Genomic DNA, 17,937 nt, shown 5'->3' on the forward strand with positions numbered 1-17,937 from the left:
AAACAATAAGACATCAGCAGATGTTTTATTTTATGGAGCCTCAAAAAGACAAAATACTGTTAATACAATGGAGTGTGAAAGGAAAATAGCTTTTTTCAGTTAATAAAAATATATATACAGACATCAGTGGAACAATTAAGAAAATTGGCAAGTTAGCGTTTAACTGAAAACACGTAGCAGCTAGCTAGCAAGCTAATAATGAAAGTTAGCTTTCTAACACTTTAAAGACGCTTTTTATAACGTCATTGTTATCCTAAAGTAACATTACATTCCTATTATCTCCACATTAAGAACAAGAATATACACTTTTATTAATCCCCAAGGGGAAATTAGTTCTCTGCATTTAACCCATCCTTAGTTATTAAGGAGCAGTGGGCTGCAGTGATGCGCCCAGGAAGCAACTGGGGGTTCAGTGCCTTGCTCAAGGACACTTCGACTTGCAACTAATGGGGAGAGCGGGGATCGAACCCACAACCCTGCGGTTGCAGGACGGCCCTCTTACCCCACTGAGCTAAAGCCGCCAAAGAAGAAACAAGACTTTGGACTTTCATTGTGGAGATGTGATTTTCTTTAACTAAATAAAATATTTTGAACTAGCTAACGGTGTGCACGAGCCGACTAGCTAAATACAATTAACATTTCTCACTTTAGATAAACAAACTGTTTACGAAGAGCTTTATCTGGCAGGAAAGACGACTTCATGTTTCAGTTGAGCTACGTAGCATTAGCAAACTCATTAAATGTGTAACAAGACCAAACAAAGAGAAAATATATAAAGAATATCTTTTATTTTCACTGTTTATTCATCGGCTTTTATTTTCACCGTCTTGGGCTTCATATTCTTATTAACTCCCTTTTTTGTAACGTCGTTTGACAACAAAGAAAAATGCAAAGTATATGATTCACTGTAATGAACATTATATTCCACGGCACTATAAACCATTAATAAAATATATATATTTTTAAAGTGGTTGGCCCTATTTTCAAGTAAAACACGTGGCGGGTGTACAATTATCAACTTTTCATTCATATAGGTGGGGCTGTGTGCAGAATAAGTCAATAAAGTGAACAGTAGAACTTCTCAGAGACAGTCGGGTTGATGTCTGTTTTTCTCGTGAACAATCAACCAGATTCACAGTTAAACATAATGACAGGATTTAAAAACCATCAAGTGTCTCGTCCAGATATGGTTTGTTAATGAGTGATTTGGAGTGCAACTCGATACCGCCTCCTTGTGGACGGATTGCAGATTACTCGTAAGAATCTTCCTGCAGCAACAGAAGTCCATTAATTATTATATTATACTGTTAGGACTCTCATACGGAACACGTATCTATGCAGGAAGGGAGTGGGAGGAAGTGATTAAACCATTGCCAGTAAAAGTACACAATTACATTTCTCATTGTCTAGCAGCACTTCTAATATTAAACTGTCTTATCACGGCACTGAGCAATTATTATATATAATATATTGTAGATATTATATACACTATTATATATATATTATATATATATTATAAATAAATAGTCTTTTTTTCCCTTCTTTTTTAAGATCAGTTTGCTCTTGTGAATCTGGGCACCGGCTACCTCCGACTAGAAAGAATTGAATCAAAAGTGCAACATTCAGTTTACTTTCCTCACACCTTCACAAAAAATGATATTGGGGGGGGGGGAAATAAATACAGACAAACATTGATTTTACACACAAAGCTGTCAAACTAACTTCCAATGCAAGGGATGCCCTTAACATAACATTAAAGGAGGGGGGGCGGGGAGGAGCCACCAATTAGAAAGAATAAATAAAAACAGCATCGTACTGGTTCATCTCATTTCACCACATAACAGATTTTTTTTTGATGGATCGTTTAAAATGTATTTTTCTACGATGGAGTATACAACAAAAACACGGTCTTTAACTACTCCTGGCACCAGCCTCTTCTTCAAGTGCTCACAGTCCTGAGAAACAAACTGCTCTTTCGCAACCGGACGTCTCGACTTCCCTCGCCACGCCCCCACAAACAGGCCGAGAGACCAACACCAAGACCCGTAGCGTCACCTAATCTCCGGGGCCCCTCCCCGACCCGCCACAACGAAACTGTTGTGGCGCATCCGGATCAAGCTCCTTACAGGAGCCATCGCGTGAGGAACTGGATGTTCTTTTTGAGGATGAAGCCAGTAATATGCCCTTCAAATCATCCCCCCCCCCACCCCTCTTCCTTAGGAGGATCGGGGGATCAGGACAGACAAAACATCTTCTAGGAAGACCAAGGACTGGAATCTAAACATCCACAATGAAGTGGGTTATAACGGGAGATCCCAACGTCAACACATAACAAGATTGACTTGCACATGGATGCTTTCCCAGGGGCCACTTTTAGTTCCTCCTGAGCAACACGACAGCATCAGGACCGGTCGACAGGATCATAATGGCCTCATGCAACCGGATGAATGCTGAGAATAGCGAGACTTAGACTGCCTCTATCTGACATCTTCGTTCCGCAAGATCATTTCTCTCTCCAATGTCCACGAAAAGGAAAAACACATACATCGCCTCTCTCAGGGAGTATACAGGACTGTCTCAGAAAATTAGAATATTGTGATGAAGTTCTTTATTTTCTGTAATGCAATTAAAAAAACAAAAATGTCATGCATTCTGGATTCATTACAAATCAACTGAAATATTGCAAGCCTTTTATTCTGATTTATTGCTGATTATGGCTTACAGCTTAAGAAAACTCAAATATCCTATCTCTAAATATTAGAATATCATGAAAAAGTATACTAGTAGGGTATTAAACAAATCACTTGAATTGTCTAATTAACTCAAACACCTGCAAGGGTTTCCTGAGCCTTGACAAACACTCAGCTGTTATAAATCTTTTTTTTACTTGGTCTGAGGAAATATTAAAATTTTATGAGATAGGATTTTAGAGTTTTCTTAAGCTGTAAGCCATAATCAGCAATATTAAAAGAATAAAAGGCTTGCAATATTTCAGTTGATTTGTAATGAATCCAGAATGCATGACATTTTTGTTTTTTTAATTGCATTACAGAAAATAAAGAACTTTATCACAATATTCTAATTTTCTGAGACAGTCCTGTATATCCAATTTTAAGTCTGTAATTAATTCGTCAAAAAGTGAACACTTGTCCCTGCGTACCAGGGGCCTCAGACGAGGATCTCCTTGAACAGACCACATTTGATCACAGGAAAATTAAACTAGCAGCTTTTTATGAGAATACTCCAACCACCAATACCATTTATACGAGTCCCCCCCCCCCCCACACACAGGTACAATTACCACAGGAAGTTACGGGCATCTTTCGAGACAATTAAAAAAAAGGTTTAAAAAAAAGAAATCACTGCATACCATCGAATCTGAATAAACTAGGGCCCTCAAATAATTAATAATCAATAAGCATATTGTGATTACCAGAGTGATGACGGATAGGGACCAATATTTGTGATAAATAAATACTATTCGAAATGGGAGGAGCCGATCTATTTAAATAGCATCCCTAGAATCCTGCAAAACATATGAGGAGAAATTTAAATCAACTTCAAACGGTTTGTGACGGGAGGCTCGGCTCCTGGAGCCAGACTGATTAATATGTGGCCCCCGAGATCCACAAGGACCCAGAGAAGTGGAGCAGGTCCCATCCTCTCAGATTAATATTACAGCGGAGTATTTGGACTCCTTTTTTCAAATCCTCTCTCACAACCTCGCCTCCTAGTTACCTTCAAGGACACCTGCCACTTTGTAGACGTTTACGATGGTTTTGATGGTAGTTTTGATAGTTTTTAATACCAACATTTGAATCACAGAGGGCTTTACATGCCATTAAAATGCATTTAAATTATTTAAGTTTTGAGGAGCACGAAGAGCTCGTTTTGTTTTGGTGAAAACTGGCATAAAAAAGTTTTTGGTACGACAATTCAATAATGCAAATATAATATTTTGTTTTATTTGGCATTTGTGCGCAATGGAGTTCATTTTATATTTAAAAATCACTTTTAGTCCTGGACTACATAATTTGATTTATTTGTATTCTCCTTAAATCGCACATAGAATAAACCTAAAAATATAATCGCTTAGTTTGCATCACCCCAAAGTTACCGTCACTGCCCCGGCCATGAGCAATCGGGGGAAAGCTAACAGTGTACAAAATGACGTTTCTCTCATCCACGCGATGTGTGTGTGTCACGTCACGCCTTCACTATTGAGTGAACATGATTCTCAGAGGGAACAATTTCTTTCTTATTCATCCTTTGGCGGTGGTGACGTGGCGTTCGGCCAAGGCAACACTTCCCCCAAAAAAGTGCTGACGTTTCAATAAATGAGTGAGCTTATATACCGTTAGCTGTGGCGTGCATTGGAATACTGCATAGCTCAAAGAGGCTATTTCACCCCCAATGTATCCACGGCGGCATTTCTTTTTACACTGTACACATCGCTAATATGAATATGGCCAGAAATGTGCGATGGTTTAACAATAACATGCATATCAAGCAAACAATACCATCTATAAACAGGATGGCGAGTGGTGTGCTGCGCAGTGGCTATTTGGAGGAGAGAAAGAAAAGAGATGGGGGGGAGGGGCTTAATATATCTGCGAGTCGAAAGGGGAGTCGTGACGCGCACGGCGAAAGTTACTGTCAAGAGGGAGAGACGCTCTTGCTGCTGTTGTCGCGAACGGAAGGGGCGGGGCCTGTCCAGGCGCGGTAGACCAAGAGCAGGCCGAGCGCCAGGGCCCAGGTGCGCACCGGAGACAGGAAGAAGGCGACCGGGCCGTAGGTCTGCAGCAGGAAGTAGCAGGAGTGCACCTGCCAGGTGAGCAGCAGCAGCATGAGGAGGTGCACCGCCAGGGTCCACCAGCGGCAGCCCGGCCGCAGGAAGTGGGATCGGAAGGTGTTGCCGCGACAACGGTGGTGGAGGCTCCAGCAGAGGTAACAGGTGAGGGGCATGTTGAAGAAGAGGAGCTGGCAGGAGGGGAAATGACTCCAGTTAGAGGTGGGATTAGACCTCCATTATCACAACAACAGGATATCAATGTGTAGTTATAAACGTGTTCATGAATGGAAGCATAAGGCCGTTTGGTTTGTGACCCCTTAAGATTAAAACATAAACAGGGTTCCAACGGTTTTTTTAAGACTTTAAACCAAATTTCCATGAACAAACATTTGGAAGAGGTCAGAAATGTTGTGTTTAAACTAACAAAGAGAATTCCAAAGCATACCGTGTATAACCTTAAATGACTCAAATGAATGAGAGACAATAGTTTTGATTAAAAGAATGAACATTTATGTCATTTCAGTTAAGGTGCGTTCACTTGCAGCGCGAAAAATGTGCGAGTATGAAAGAGCGAATGCCGGCTTATATTTAGAGCGTCTTTCTTTTAAAAACAGATGAATTATTTAAAACTCAGCGTAAATGAACATGTGGATATAACTAATTTCCATAACTTTTCCAAACCCTTTTTTTCAGGACATTTTTAAATGTCGAAGAGATCAAAATATTCAGTATTTTACAAGGAAAAAAAGCTGAAATGTGAATAAAAAAAGAAGAAAAAAGCAGGTTGTGTGGACGCCTCCCTGTTAGAAAACAGTGGCCTGAATAAACAAATTCGCGCTGAATAAAAGTGGATTTTCTTACTTGAAAGACTCCAATAACATAAGTGAGGCTGCCCTCCAGGAAGTGCCCGTCGACGAACACCCCGAAGGCGAAGCAGGCGCCGCCGTGGCCGTCTATCAGATCGCCTACGAACCACGGACCTGTCGGGGAGAGAGAGGCGGAAACCGGCTCGCGCGTTAACTATACAGGAACAGATGCACGATTACAAGGGAAACCAATATCGTCATTACAGGGTTCATACACATGTTGACCAATGGATTTCCATGACCTTTCCATGACCTTAAACCGAATGTCCATGACCAAACACTTTGTGAAATCTCGGTGCGTACATGAGTTTATACCTTAAATGACACAAATGAATGAGAGACAATAGTTTGATTAAAAGAATAAATATTTATATAAATATTTATTCTTTTAAATCAAACTTTAATGAACATACAAAGAATAAATATTGATATAAATGTTTATTCTTTTAAATCAAACTTTAATGAACATACAAAGAATAAATATTGATATAAATATTTATTCTTTTAACCCTTGTGTTGCCTTCGGGTCAATTTGACCCGATTCAATGTTTCACCCTCCTGTTACCTTTATATTTACTAACATATTTTACCCTTGAGGTCAATATGACCCCAGCTATTAAAATCTCCAGAAAATTATTAGAATTAATATTGTTTTCCAAGTTTAAGTGTGAGGTACTTTATGTTGTTTGTTGACTCCCGAAAGAACACCGACATTAAACATTGAATCGGGTCAAATTGACCCGAAGGCGACAGGAGGGTTAAATATTGAATCGGGTCAAAATGACCCGAAGGCAACACAAGGGTTAAACCAAACTTTAATGGGGGATGTTTTAGGATGCACTGAGCACCCATCTCCTCTTTTTTCTCTCCTTAGGGATGAATTTTCATCTCTCAATCACACGTTACTAACTCTGCTTTCTCCCCGGAGTCCTTTTGACTTCACGTCTCATGGGGTCATCGGACCCTATGAGACGGCATAGATCCTATCTGCCTGATGGATCATCGAGGTCTGGGTCGTGGAATTCCTGCTCCTGACTACGCCACTGTCCTGTTGAGACTCCGCCCACTCCTCCTCCCCACCGCCATCTGCCTGATGGATCGTGGAGGTCTCCATCGTGGAATATGCCTACTATGAACTATTCATACACTCTGTCATATTCATTGAATGTATTTTAACTCTAAATCTGTCCTTCTGTACACATGACATCTATTGTTCTGTCCATCCTGGAGAGGGATCCTCCTCTGTTGCTCTCCTGAAGGTTTCTTCCCCCTGAAGGGTTATTTGGGAGTTTTTCCTGATCCGATGTGAGGTTCTGGGGCAGGGATGTCTATATGTACAGATTGTAAAGCACTCCGAGACAAATTTGTAATTTGTGAAATTGGGCTATACAAATAAACTGAATTGAATTAATGAACATACAAAGAATACATTTTCATTTTTTTCCCCCTGAACTTTTGAGTTTAAAATTTTTTTTCACGGACTTTTCCATGCCTGGAAATAACCATTTTAAAATTACATGATTTTTAAAGGTTTTCCATGACTGTATGAACCCTGTAACTATGTCACACAGTAGATTTGAGTCTATACATTCAGAGATTAGCTAAAACAACATAATTCTAAACATAGGAGGCATGTTCTGCCCGAAGACAATGAGAAGGGGGAAATTAACCTTTGACCCACCGAAGGCTGTGCACAGGTTAAACAGCAGCAGAGAGTAGAAGAAGGAGTCCGTCGTGCTGACCAGCTGGAGCGACATGCACGCTTGAGAAGTCAAGCCTGGAGACCATACACAAAACAACAATAAATGACTACATGAAGAACACTTGTCATCATTTATACAACTATGTACGCCTATTGTAGTGACCCCGTTGCTTATTAAAAAAGGTCACTGTGGTTGCTTGGAGGTTTAGTTTTGACGCGTGCAATAAACAGATGTAATGTCCAGTTTGTAATGTGAAAGTTTATTTATTTATAAAGTTCTATGGATTCAAACATTTACCAAAATACATATATTGTCTGAATCCATTTGTCTGTTCCCTAAAAATGAAAGAAATCAAAAACACCTGAAAAAAAGGTTTTGAGAGCAAATTCTCATTTGTAAGTTAATTAATTGTTAGTTTTGCTCATGAAACTAGAATTTGTTTCTGTAAATCAAAGAATTCTTTGCTCTTAAATTAAAAACCTTCCGAATACATTGGCCTCTGTCGTAATTGACAGTGGCCTACGCCCCCTAGTGGCGGGAAGTTAAGCAAAACAAAAACAAACTAAATGGCTCTTACACTGAAAATAAGATAGTTGCACTCTCGGTGACGCCGCTCACCTCTCCCGGAAGGAACACGCAGGAACCTGAAGGCCAGCAGCACGCCGACGTTCAGCAGCACCGTGACGACGAAGGCCGCCCGGGCCAGAACGTAGTGGTCCGTGAGGAGGATGAAGGACGGCCCGAAGCCAAAGCTCGGAGTCAGGTCCTCCTCCAGAGTGAAGTGCTGCTCTCGCACCGACGACCGGCCCGCCGAGTCCTGACTCACATGAAAGAGAGAAGAATTTTTAATACCGCAAGTGTAAAAAAAAAGAGCACATTTAAAGTGTGAGAGAGTGATCTGTCAACTGAGTCGCGACCGCTAATCTTCCTTCAGGTCCACACAAAGGAAAACATGTAATACATACGTTACCCTTCAAAAGTTTGGGGTCACTTAGAAATGTCCTTATTTCTCAAAGTAAAGCACTGTTTTCTTCAATGAAGATAACATTAAATTAATCATAAATACACTCTATACATTATTAATGTGGCAAATGACCATTCTCTGGTTGTTAATGAGATCTCTACATAGGTGTATAGAGGCCCATCTCCAGTGTTCTAATGGTACATTGTGTTATCGCCTTAGAAAACTAACGGAGGGATAGAAAACCCTTGAAAACCCTTTTTATGTGAGCGCAGCTGAAAACAGTTACACTGGTGAGAGAAGCTATCAAACTGGCCAACAAGTTTGAAGAATAAAATATATTTAAAATAAAAAAATCATTATGTCTAACCTTGTGAATGTCTTGACTATATTTTATAATAATTTTGCAATTCATTTGATAAATAAAAGTGTGAGTTTTCATGGGAAACACCAAATTATCTGGGTGACCCCAACATTTTGAACGGTAGTGTAAGAACATGCAAAACATGACGTGAAGCAAACAGTTAAAAAATAGCACAAACAGAATAATAAAAAAACAATAAAGTGCAGTCGAGGACCAGGATGTCACATTGTGCAGTACATCAGTAATGTACACAAAGAAATATCAGATGGCTACCAAGGGGATGGAAAATGTCAATCATGAATGAAGAATGATATAATGGGTATGTCCCCTAAATGAATGCTGCACTGACCTCCACTTGAACCCTGACGGTGTGCAGCCCCCTGAGGTAGAGCGACGGATCCCACAGCAGCACGTAGAGGGGGCCCCCAGCCGAGTGGCCGCTGCCCAGAGGTTCCCCGTCCACGCTCACGTGCACCGCTGTGATCGGGGCCTCGGAGAACGCCAAGATCCTGTCGAGACGCCACGGAAATGATTGTTTTTATAGTGAAAATTAGATTAAAAGGGCAGTTTATTGTGCTAACTTGTAAACAAAAACAACACTTTCGGATGAACTTCTGCCAAGTAGGTAAACATTTAAAATCTGCATCCAGATGTGCATCAGGAACACATGAAGACATGTTATTTGCATTTGAATAATTGCACTAGTTTGTGATAAATAGCCAAGAAATGTACTCAATTGTTTCTTACTTGTTACTAACTTTTTACCAAATTGAATCGCAAGATTTGTACAAATATAATACTGCTAGTAGCAATCAAACACACAAATAAACCTATAAACATAACCTCCTTGGCCACATGTGTCAAACTCGCGGGCCACATAAAATCTATTTACTATTTGAGCTGGCCCGCCGGTATATCGCACACACCACCATAATATTACAAATCCCACAATGCACTGTCCGTTTGTTGGCGCATCAATCGCGGGCTCGCGAATGCGCGCCTCACAGTCTCTATTACATACCACTTTTTCAATTATCCCTCTCCCCAAAAAAAGGCTAAACAAAAGGTGGAATTTGAAAACGGGAGTTTTCTAGACAGGTGGGAGGCACAGCGTATGTTTGCGGATGTAAATGTCAAAGCTGTGTGTCTTCTGTGCAGAGACAGACTGATGAGCACCGTCACTCCATCCTGAGGATGTCCTCAGCTCAGAGCCTGACGCCAGACATTGATGAACTTGTATCCAAGATGAGACACACCAAATGTCTGGCTCAGACCAGTGAGCATCACAGAGCAGCAAACGATGCTTTGACGCATTTTCAGTTTTTAATGTAGTTTCATTTTTGCATTTTTTTTTTCTCTGGCAACTACAAGACATTTGATTTTTCTTTGAAGTAAATTATTTTTGGCTGTTGTTTGCTTGTAGAAAATGTTTTCACTTGCAATTACTCTGGAGAAACTGCAGATAGAACCATAACCATTAATGAAACAGATTTTATTACTGTTATTCAGTCGATTGGCATTTCAGGCACGGCACTAATTTGGTTTAAATCCTATTTATCAGATCGATCTCAGTTTGTATTTGTAAACGATGACGCCTCGATAACCACCAACGTTAATCACGGAGTTCCACAAGGTTCTGTGCTTGGACCAATTTTATTTACCTTATACATGCTTCCTTTGGGCAATATTATCAGGAAACACTCCATAAACTTTCATTGTTATGCAGATGACACTCAACTATATTTATCGATAAAACCAGAGGAGAGCAACCAACTCTGTAAAATTCAAGCATGTCTTAAAGACATAAAAACATGGATGACCTGCAACTTCTTGATGTTAAACTCAGACAAAACCGAAGTAATTTTAATCGGCCCTGAGCACCTCAGAGATCAATTATCTGGTGATGTGGATTCTGTAGACGGCATTGCCCTGGCATCCAACACCACTGTAAAGAATCTTGGCGTTATCTTTGATCGGGACTTGTCCTTTAACTCCCACGTAAAGCAAATCTCAAGGACTGCATTCTTTCATCTACGTAATATTTCAAAATACAGGCACATCTTGTCTCAAAAGATGCAGAAAAATTGGTTCACGCGTTCGTTACTTGAGACTGGATTACTGCAACTCCTTATTAGCAGGCTGCTCTAATAAATCTCTTAGGTCCCTCCAGTTGATCCAGAATGCTGCAGCTCGTGTTCTCACTAAAACTAAGAAAAGAGATCACATCACTCCTGCACTAGCTGCTCTGCACTGGCTCCCAGTAAAATCAAGAATCACTTTTAAAATTCTTCTCTTAACCTACAAAGCCTTGATTGGTGATGCTCCATCATATCTTAAGGAGCTTGTCGTACCATATTGCCCCACTAGAGAGCTACGCTCACTAAATGCGGACTACTTGTAGTTCCTAGAGTCTTAAAAGTAGAATGGGAGCCAGAGCCTTTAGTTATCAAGCTCCTCTTTTATGGAACCAGCTTCCAATTTCAGTCCGGGAGGCAGACACAGTCACCTCGTTTAAGAGTAGACTTAAGACCTTCCTCTTTGACAGAGCTTATAGTTAGGGCTGAATCAGGTTTGCCCTGGTCCAGCCCCTTGATATGCTGCTATAGGCTTATAGCTGCCGGGGACGTTTTAGGATGCACTGAGTACCTATCTCCTCTTTTTCTCTCCTTAAGGATGAATTTTCATCTCTCAATCACACGTTACTAACTCTGCTTTCTCCCGAAGTCCTTTTGACTTTACGTCTCATGGGGTCATCGGACCCTATGAGACGGCATAGATCCCATCTGCCTGATGGATCGTCTGGGTCGTGGAATTCCTGCTCATGACTACGCCACTGTCCTGTTGAGACTCCGCCCTCCTCCTCCCCACCGCCATCTGCCTGATGGATCGTGGAGGTCTCCATCGTGGAATATGCCTACTATGAACTATTCATACACTCTGTCATATTCATTGAATGTATTTTAACTCTAAATCTGTCCTTCTGTACACATTACATCTATTGCATCTGTCCATCCTAGGAGAGGGATCCTCCTCTGTTGCTCTCCTCCAGGTTTCTTCCCTTTTTTTCCCCCTGAAGGGTTATTTGGGAGTTTTTCCTGGTCCGATGTGAGGTTTTGGGGCAGGGATGTCTATGTGTACAGATTGTAAAGCACTCCGAGACAAATTTGTAATTTGTGAAATTGGGCTATACAAATAAACTGAATTGAATTGAATTATATTTATTTATTTATGTATTATTTTTTATTTTTGTATATATATATATTTTTTCAATTAATGTTGTTTTATAGGAAATACTCTATAGGCCTTGTTAGTTCCAGGTTCAATATGTGCACTAAGGTTCTTTCAATACGTTTTCAATAAACGTTGAACCCACACTGGACCTTCACCCAGCTGGCCCACTGCGTATTTGAGTTTGACACCCCTGTCCGAGGCCAAAGTAACTGCGCTTTATTCAACAGTGATGTAATAATAAACATTGCACGCTGTAAAATAATGTGTTGTGTATCATGTGCATTGTGCAGTGGAGACGTTTGTGGTTCAACAAACAGTGGACACACACACTGAACACACACCTGATGTATGTGGATCTCCGGATGCGACCCAGCGGCTCCAGCCCGGGATGCAGGTACTGAGCGTCCTTGGGGTTGGTGATGAGCACCGCGGGCCACTGCTCGAACTTCAGGTCAGCGAAGCTCAGCAGGTCGTGGTCCAAGGCCAGAATCCTGTACCTGGAGACAGACGTGACACGGGGTTTCAAAGGCCTTTTTAATACCACATAAAGTGCAATTGAATACCTTTTTTAATGAACAATACAGATTTTTTTTCATTAGTTCCTAATCGTTAGTACTAAATTTTTATATTTCTATTTCTTTTATATTTAATTTTTATATTTTATAATTCATTATTTATATTTTATATATTATATTTCTTTTATATTTTATTTTTATATTTCTTTTATATTTCCTACTGATACAATGAATGAGTCATCTGGATTTGGATAAAAGACTAAACAAATAAATAACGGTATAATAAGTTGTATACAATTATAAGTCTATCATATTAGAAAATATTTGTGATGTGAAGATGTGTGTGTGTGTGTGTGTGTGTGTGTGTGTGTGTGTGTGTGTGTGTGTGTGTGTGTGCGTGTGTTTTTTCCTTACCTGCGGTTGTCCATCCAGTCGCCCAGCTCCAGCTCCAGGGTGCCTTGAGGGTGTCGGCTGTGGAGGACGGGCATCAGGCCGCCGAGCGTGTGCAGGTGGCCACACAGGTACGCAACTGCAGATCTAAACACAAGGAGGGGGGCACATGTCAGAGGACTGTGGGAACACCGCCATCATATCCCCCCAAAAAATGCTCTAAAAATACTAAGTGTTCCTGAGAATGCAAAATAAAAAGACATCTTAAAATGTGACATTGAACATGATGAAAATTAAAAACCACCTGCCAGTCAAACCTCAATTTCTTTTGAAATGCCCCTGGATTTCAGTCAGTAGGGGTAAAAATTGCCTTTTATTCCAATCATAAGACTATTAGGCAGTAGTCTACAGATTCAAAGTGTTTTGTTAGATTTTCTTTTCCAAAAAACATAAATCAGAGAAACATTTTATTATTATTTCTTTGTGGTTATCTATTTTTATTTGTTTAACAATTATAACTTATTAATTAGTTTTTTTATAATTCAAAATATTTATAGATTTTGGTGTGTGTGCACCTACCTAGTACAGGCAATACAGATAGGACACACACAACAAAGAACAAAAACAGGATTATTAGAGGAAAATATGGGGGCATTTTTTGCACCCTCTCCTCGTGACATCAGGGGCAACATGTTTGCCCTTTGCCCTCGTGTGTTTCCGAGTCAAACACTTCCAACCTTTGGCTTCCTCGTTCCAAAGATTGTGCGCTATAACATGTGGCTGTCCATATGTAAAGAGGGAGAAGCCCGTTGGCTCTCTCCACACACCCTCTCTCAAAAAACAGGAAGCAGTAGTTTTCTTACCTCATCACGTTCCGAACTCCCGGAGACGGGGAGACAACGGTGGAGGTGGTGTAGTGGCCAAACCAGATCGACTGGTTGCTCTTCAGACTCTCGACTCTGAACGTGTCCAGCAAGTCCATTTGAGTCTGTAAAAAACACACATTATATGGTGAGGGCCTGATCCACTACAATCATATTCATACACATGGTGACCAGTGGATTTCCAGGACTTTAAACCAAATTTCCATGACCAAACATTTTGCAAAAATGTCAGTGTATACATGATTTTAACCCTTACATTACAAATGAATGAGACAATAGTTTGATTAAAAGAATAAATATGTATATAAATGTTTATTCTTTCAATCAAACTGCAGAAATGCAGATATGAATATAACAAATTTCCAGGACTTTTCCAAAACTTTTGTGATTTCATTTTTGATTAAAAGAATAAATATTTATATACATTTATATTCTTTTAAATTAAACTTTAATAAAAATACGAATATAACAACTTTCCAAAACTTTTGGAATTTTCTTTTTTTTCCAGGACTTTTCCAGCCCTGGAAATAACTATGAAAAAATTCCAGGACTTTAATGTGCTTTAATGTATCCTTTGAAGACACATTTAAAGCAGTTTATCATTTAAATCAATATATCAAATTATTTGAGAGGTCCAGATAGTACACATTAAAATAGAATAAAATACACACAAAACCACAAGTAAAATACATAGAAAGACGAATGCTTTATAAATAGACAGTACCAATGTCTCCACCGCTGGGACTGGTAGCACGTAGTTCTAAACTTTATGTACTTAATACTTAAAGTATGAGGATACTAAATAATCCAGTGGATGTTTATGTTGCGTCACAACAGTTGTACCTGGTTGAGAATACCAAAGAAGTTGTACGGCCTCTTGGGTCCTGGAGTCAGAGTGGCATCCGCACACACAAAGGAGTAGTTGCCAAATGGCGTTTGGTGAACGTAGTGGAAGGAGCCGACTTTCTGATTGGCCGAATATTTCCTGGAGAAAATTGGAAAAAAAAAAAATGCAATATGAGGAAAAAGATAAAACTTTCTGGGATGAAGCCAGCAGCTCTCAACAGATCCCCCCCAGATACTCCCATGCAAATAAATAAATCTTTTGCGTAGGAGGCAGATTTTGTCTGGCCGAGGACGATAACAACATTAAGAGAATTAAGGAGGCAAAAGATCAATCGGCATTAGCGGAAGCAGCAAAGCCACATAAATAAAACACAAGATGTGTCGAGGAGAAAAGCTTGTCAGCCTCTTGTTGGTGCTGATTCTGCTTCTATTTCAGTCCTCGGAGAGCTCAGATGGCTCGGATTATTGTCAATAAATAGTTGTGCGACGACTCATGTTTCACACGCATTGAAGTCGCGACGTGCAGCGATTCAGACTTCACGCTCGGCGATCTCGGAAGACACGCAGGAGTAGATGAACTGTGACTATGTGAACCGGACGTGTGCTGCACTGTGGACCAACTCATACTGACCGGTAGTAGTTGTTGATGCTGTCCAGAGACATAATATTGAAGGCATCTGTCAGAAGAAGAAGAAGAAAAAAAAAGGGTACTGAATGTCTCATCAAGAAATTCCCAGTGGAACGATAAACTTGTATTCAAGGAATCAGATGTCCTCACGTGACAGGAAGGCATATCAACATCTGTTGTTTACGATAAAAACCACAAACAAAAAACAACTCAAGACCCAATAATTATCTCTCTTCCGCCCCTGATAGATATCTCCTTTCACATCGGATCTAATCGAAGAGCTCGCAATCCAATAACAGAGGAAGGGGGGGGGGGGGGGGGGCGAGCGCCACAGTTAATGGATTCTCCAGAAGAATCTTAATTGTTCTCCGGGACATTTCTATCCGAGAGGCCATTTACAATAACAAAGTGCTGCGGTTAATCACCATGGTTTCCGCGGATGTCTATCCACCTGGTGCGCTCCATCACGCGCGACCTCTTCAGGATGTTGTGGTAGGCCTGCCACTCCACCTCGTGCTGGAGGGAACCCACCTTACTCTCGGTTTTGGCATCCGTCAGATCCCCTGTGGAGTGGGAAAAGATTCAACTGAGAAAAAAAGAACGTGGCCACACACACACACACCCATAGCCTCATTACAGGACTCTCCAAGTGACTTTGGTTAAAGATGGGGGGGCTTGGTGTGGGGAGGGGGCAGGTGTACCGTACCTGTTGCGAGCACTAGATCTGGCTTGATCACTTCGATTGTGTCGGTGCAGAACTTTTCAAAATCTGGAATGCGTCTCGGGTCGTGAAAGCGGCTAATGTGAATGTCAGAGACCTTGAAGGAGACAAATAAACAGAATTGGGGATAAATAAATAAATAATTATGTTTAAATGGTCTTAAATATGGCTTTTATTTAGCCTTTTTTTTAAAAATGCATTAGTAATTAAGTGTTGTAAAAGAGAATGGTACACAGTCTGTTGCTGAACCACCTTTTGTTTTTGGTTTTTTTATCTGACAATGACACACTTCTGTGGTCACTGACCCCTTTCTGTCAATCATTCACAGAGAGTTCGGACGGTGAATTACCACCGCTGGCTTTGCAGAACCAGAAGATAAAAAGGTAGGTAATCCTAGATTTAAGTAAAATGTAAGACTACCCAAAAAAAAATACAATACTGACAGCAATCATTATCACCACCAGAAATAAAAATCTAGCCCACCTGTATAAACCAGAATATATTGTCCAACTCGCCGCCGGGGAATGGAGGAGACTTCCCTCTGGATTCGTCTCCGTCGCCAACAGTCGGGTGCCGGACGCTCCGCTTCGGGTGCCACGCCGTGTCATAGCTGTCCAGCACCCAGGAGGTGATGCACGCCACGGCCAGTCCGAAGAGAACCAGCGCCCCGAACAGCTTCAGCATCCTCCCCGCCGTGGAGCGACGAGACAGCAGGCTAGCTGCCGCCGTCTGTCCCGCGCGGCAGAACAACAACCGGCTAGCTAGTAACCGGTGGAATCAACCAACCACGGGCACCAAATCACACGGACATTAACTACAGATGTTGTGAAACCGTCTCAGACCGTTTCTGTTGCTGCCATCGCGGCCGCGGGAGATGCATTGAGGCGCGCGGGGCGGGTGGGAGGGAGAAGGGGGGGTTCACTCAGCTGCTGTTCTGGAGGCGGAGGAATGGAGCTCGGCAGGTTAGCCAGCAGCGAGCTAAGCTACCAGCTACCGACGCGGCACACTGACCGGGTTGGATTGTGGAACGTCACCCGGAGAGAGAAAGAGCGTGTGTGTAGCGTGTGAGGTCTTACTCTGACAGGAAAAAAGAGAGCGTGTGTGGGGGACACTGACAGGAAAAAGAGAGTATGTGTGTCGTGTAGGAGGTCTCACTCTGACATGAGAAAAGACAGTGTGTGTGGTGGACTCTGACAGGAAAAATAGAGTGTTAGCGTGGTGGAAGAGGTCTCACTCTGACAGGAAAAAGGAGAGCGTGTGTCTCACTCTGACAGGAAACAAGAGCGTGTGTGTGCGTCAGGCTGGGTCTCAATCTGACAGGAAAAAACGTGTGTGGGTGTGTGTGTGTGCGTGTGTGTGTGTGTATGTGTGTGTTTTGCGGGAGAGCTCTCATTCTGACAGGAAAAAGAGCGTGTGTGTAATGGAAGAGCGCTCACTCTGACAGGGTTATCCGGGCACTAAAAAACGAAGGCAAGGCAGCTGTCATCGCGAGGAGTTTCGAGAATGACGACACGGCCACAACCTGGTGGAGTGGTTGGTTTTTATGGTATTTTTATTTTATTTTTATGAGAATAAATATATTTAATAAGTATTATATGTATATTTATTAAAATGCATTCATTAAAATTGCAATCAAATTTGTTATCTTACTATACACACAATATCACTTTTGTGAAGTGTACACATACATAAACATATCTATATCTCAACATTTAAAACAACTTCTAAATCGACTGATGGATAGAAAATGAACACACTGTAAAGTGGCTTATTGTTTTGTGTGTGTTTTTGTAATCCCTGTGAAGACTACGCCATCAGTTAACGTTACATACGCCATATTTAACTTAATGGCGCCTCCTAGTGGTCTTTGTGAAAAGTGTCATATTTTTCTCTGGCCGAATAACAATGTATAATTTTCTAAACAAAAAATATAACCATTAAAACCCTTCAAATGGCATTTCGGTAACATTCAGCTTTGCCTATTTACTATAATATTCGACTATCTGTGGAAAACCCCCAACAACAACCGATCTGTG

At 41.1% G+C, this 17,937-nt stretch overlaps 1 protein-coding gene across 1 annotated transcript; it reads right to left on the reverse strand.

Moving 5' to 3' along the window:
* Window positions 1–8: 8 nt before the first annotated feature.
* Window positions 9–17,794, reverse strand: tmem62 (transmembrane protein 62). The gene is made up of 13 exons (XM_056425804.1): window positions 16,385–17,794; window positions 15,887–15,998; window positions 15,606–15,743; window positions 15,184–15,229; window positions 14,550–14,691; window positions 13,686–13,810; window positions 12,847–12,969; window positions 12,259–12,414; window positions 9,036–9,195; window positions 7,980–8,178; window positions 7,340–7,435; window positions 5,654–5,772; window positions 9–4,980 (listed from the first exon to the last, which is right to left on the reverse strand). The coding sequence occupies exons 1-13, from the start codon at window positions 16,583–16,585 to the stop codon at window positions 4,657–4,659; spliced, it is 1,941 nt and encodes a 646-aa protein (XP_056281779.1). The 5' UTR covers window positions 16,586–17,794; the 3' UTR covers window positions 9–4,656.
* Between the last annotated feature and the right edge of the window lie 143 nt (window positions 17,795–17,937).

The sequence above is a fragment of the Pseudoliparis swirei genome, chromosome 11, assembly GCF_029220125.1.
Source record: "Pseudoliparis swirei isolate HS2019 ecotype Mariana Trench chromosome 11, NWPU_hadal_v1, whole genome shotgun sequence".
Lineage (NCBI taxonomy): Eukaryota > Metazoa > Chordata > Actinopteri > Perciformes > Liparidae > Pseudoliparis > Pseudoliparis swirei.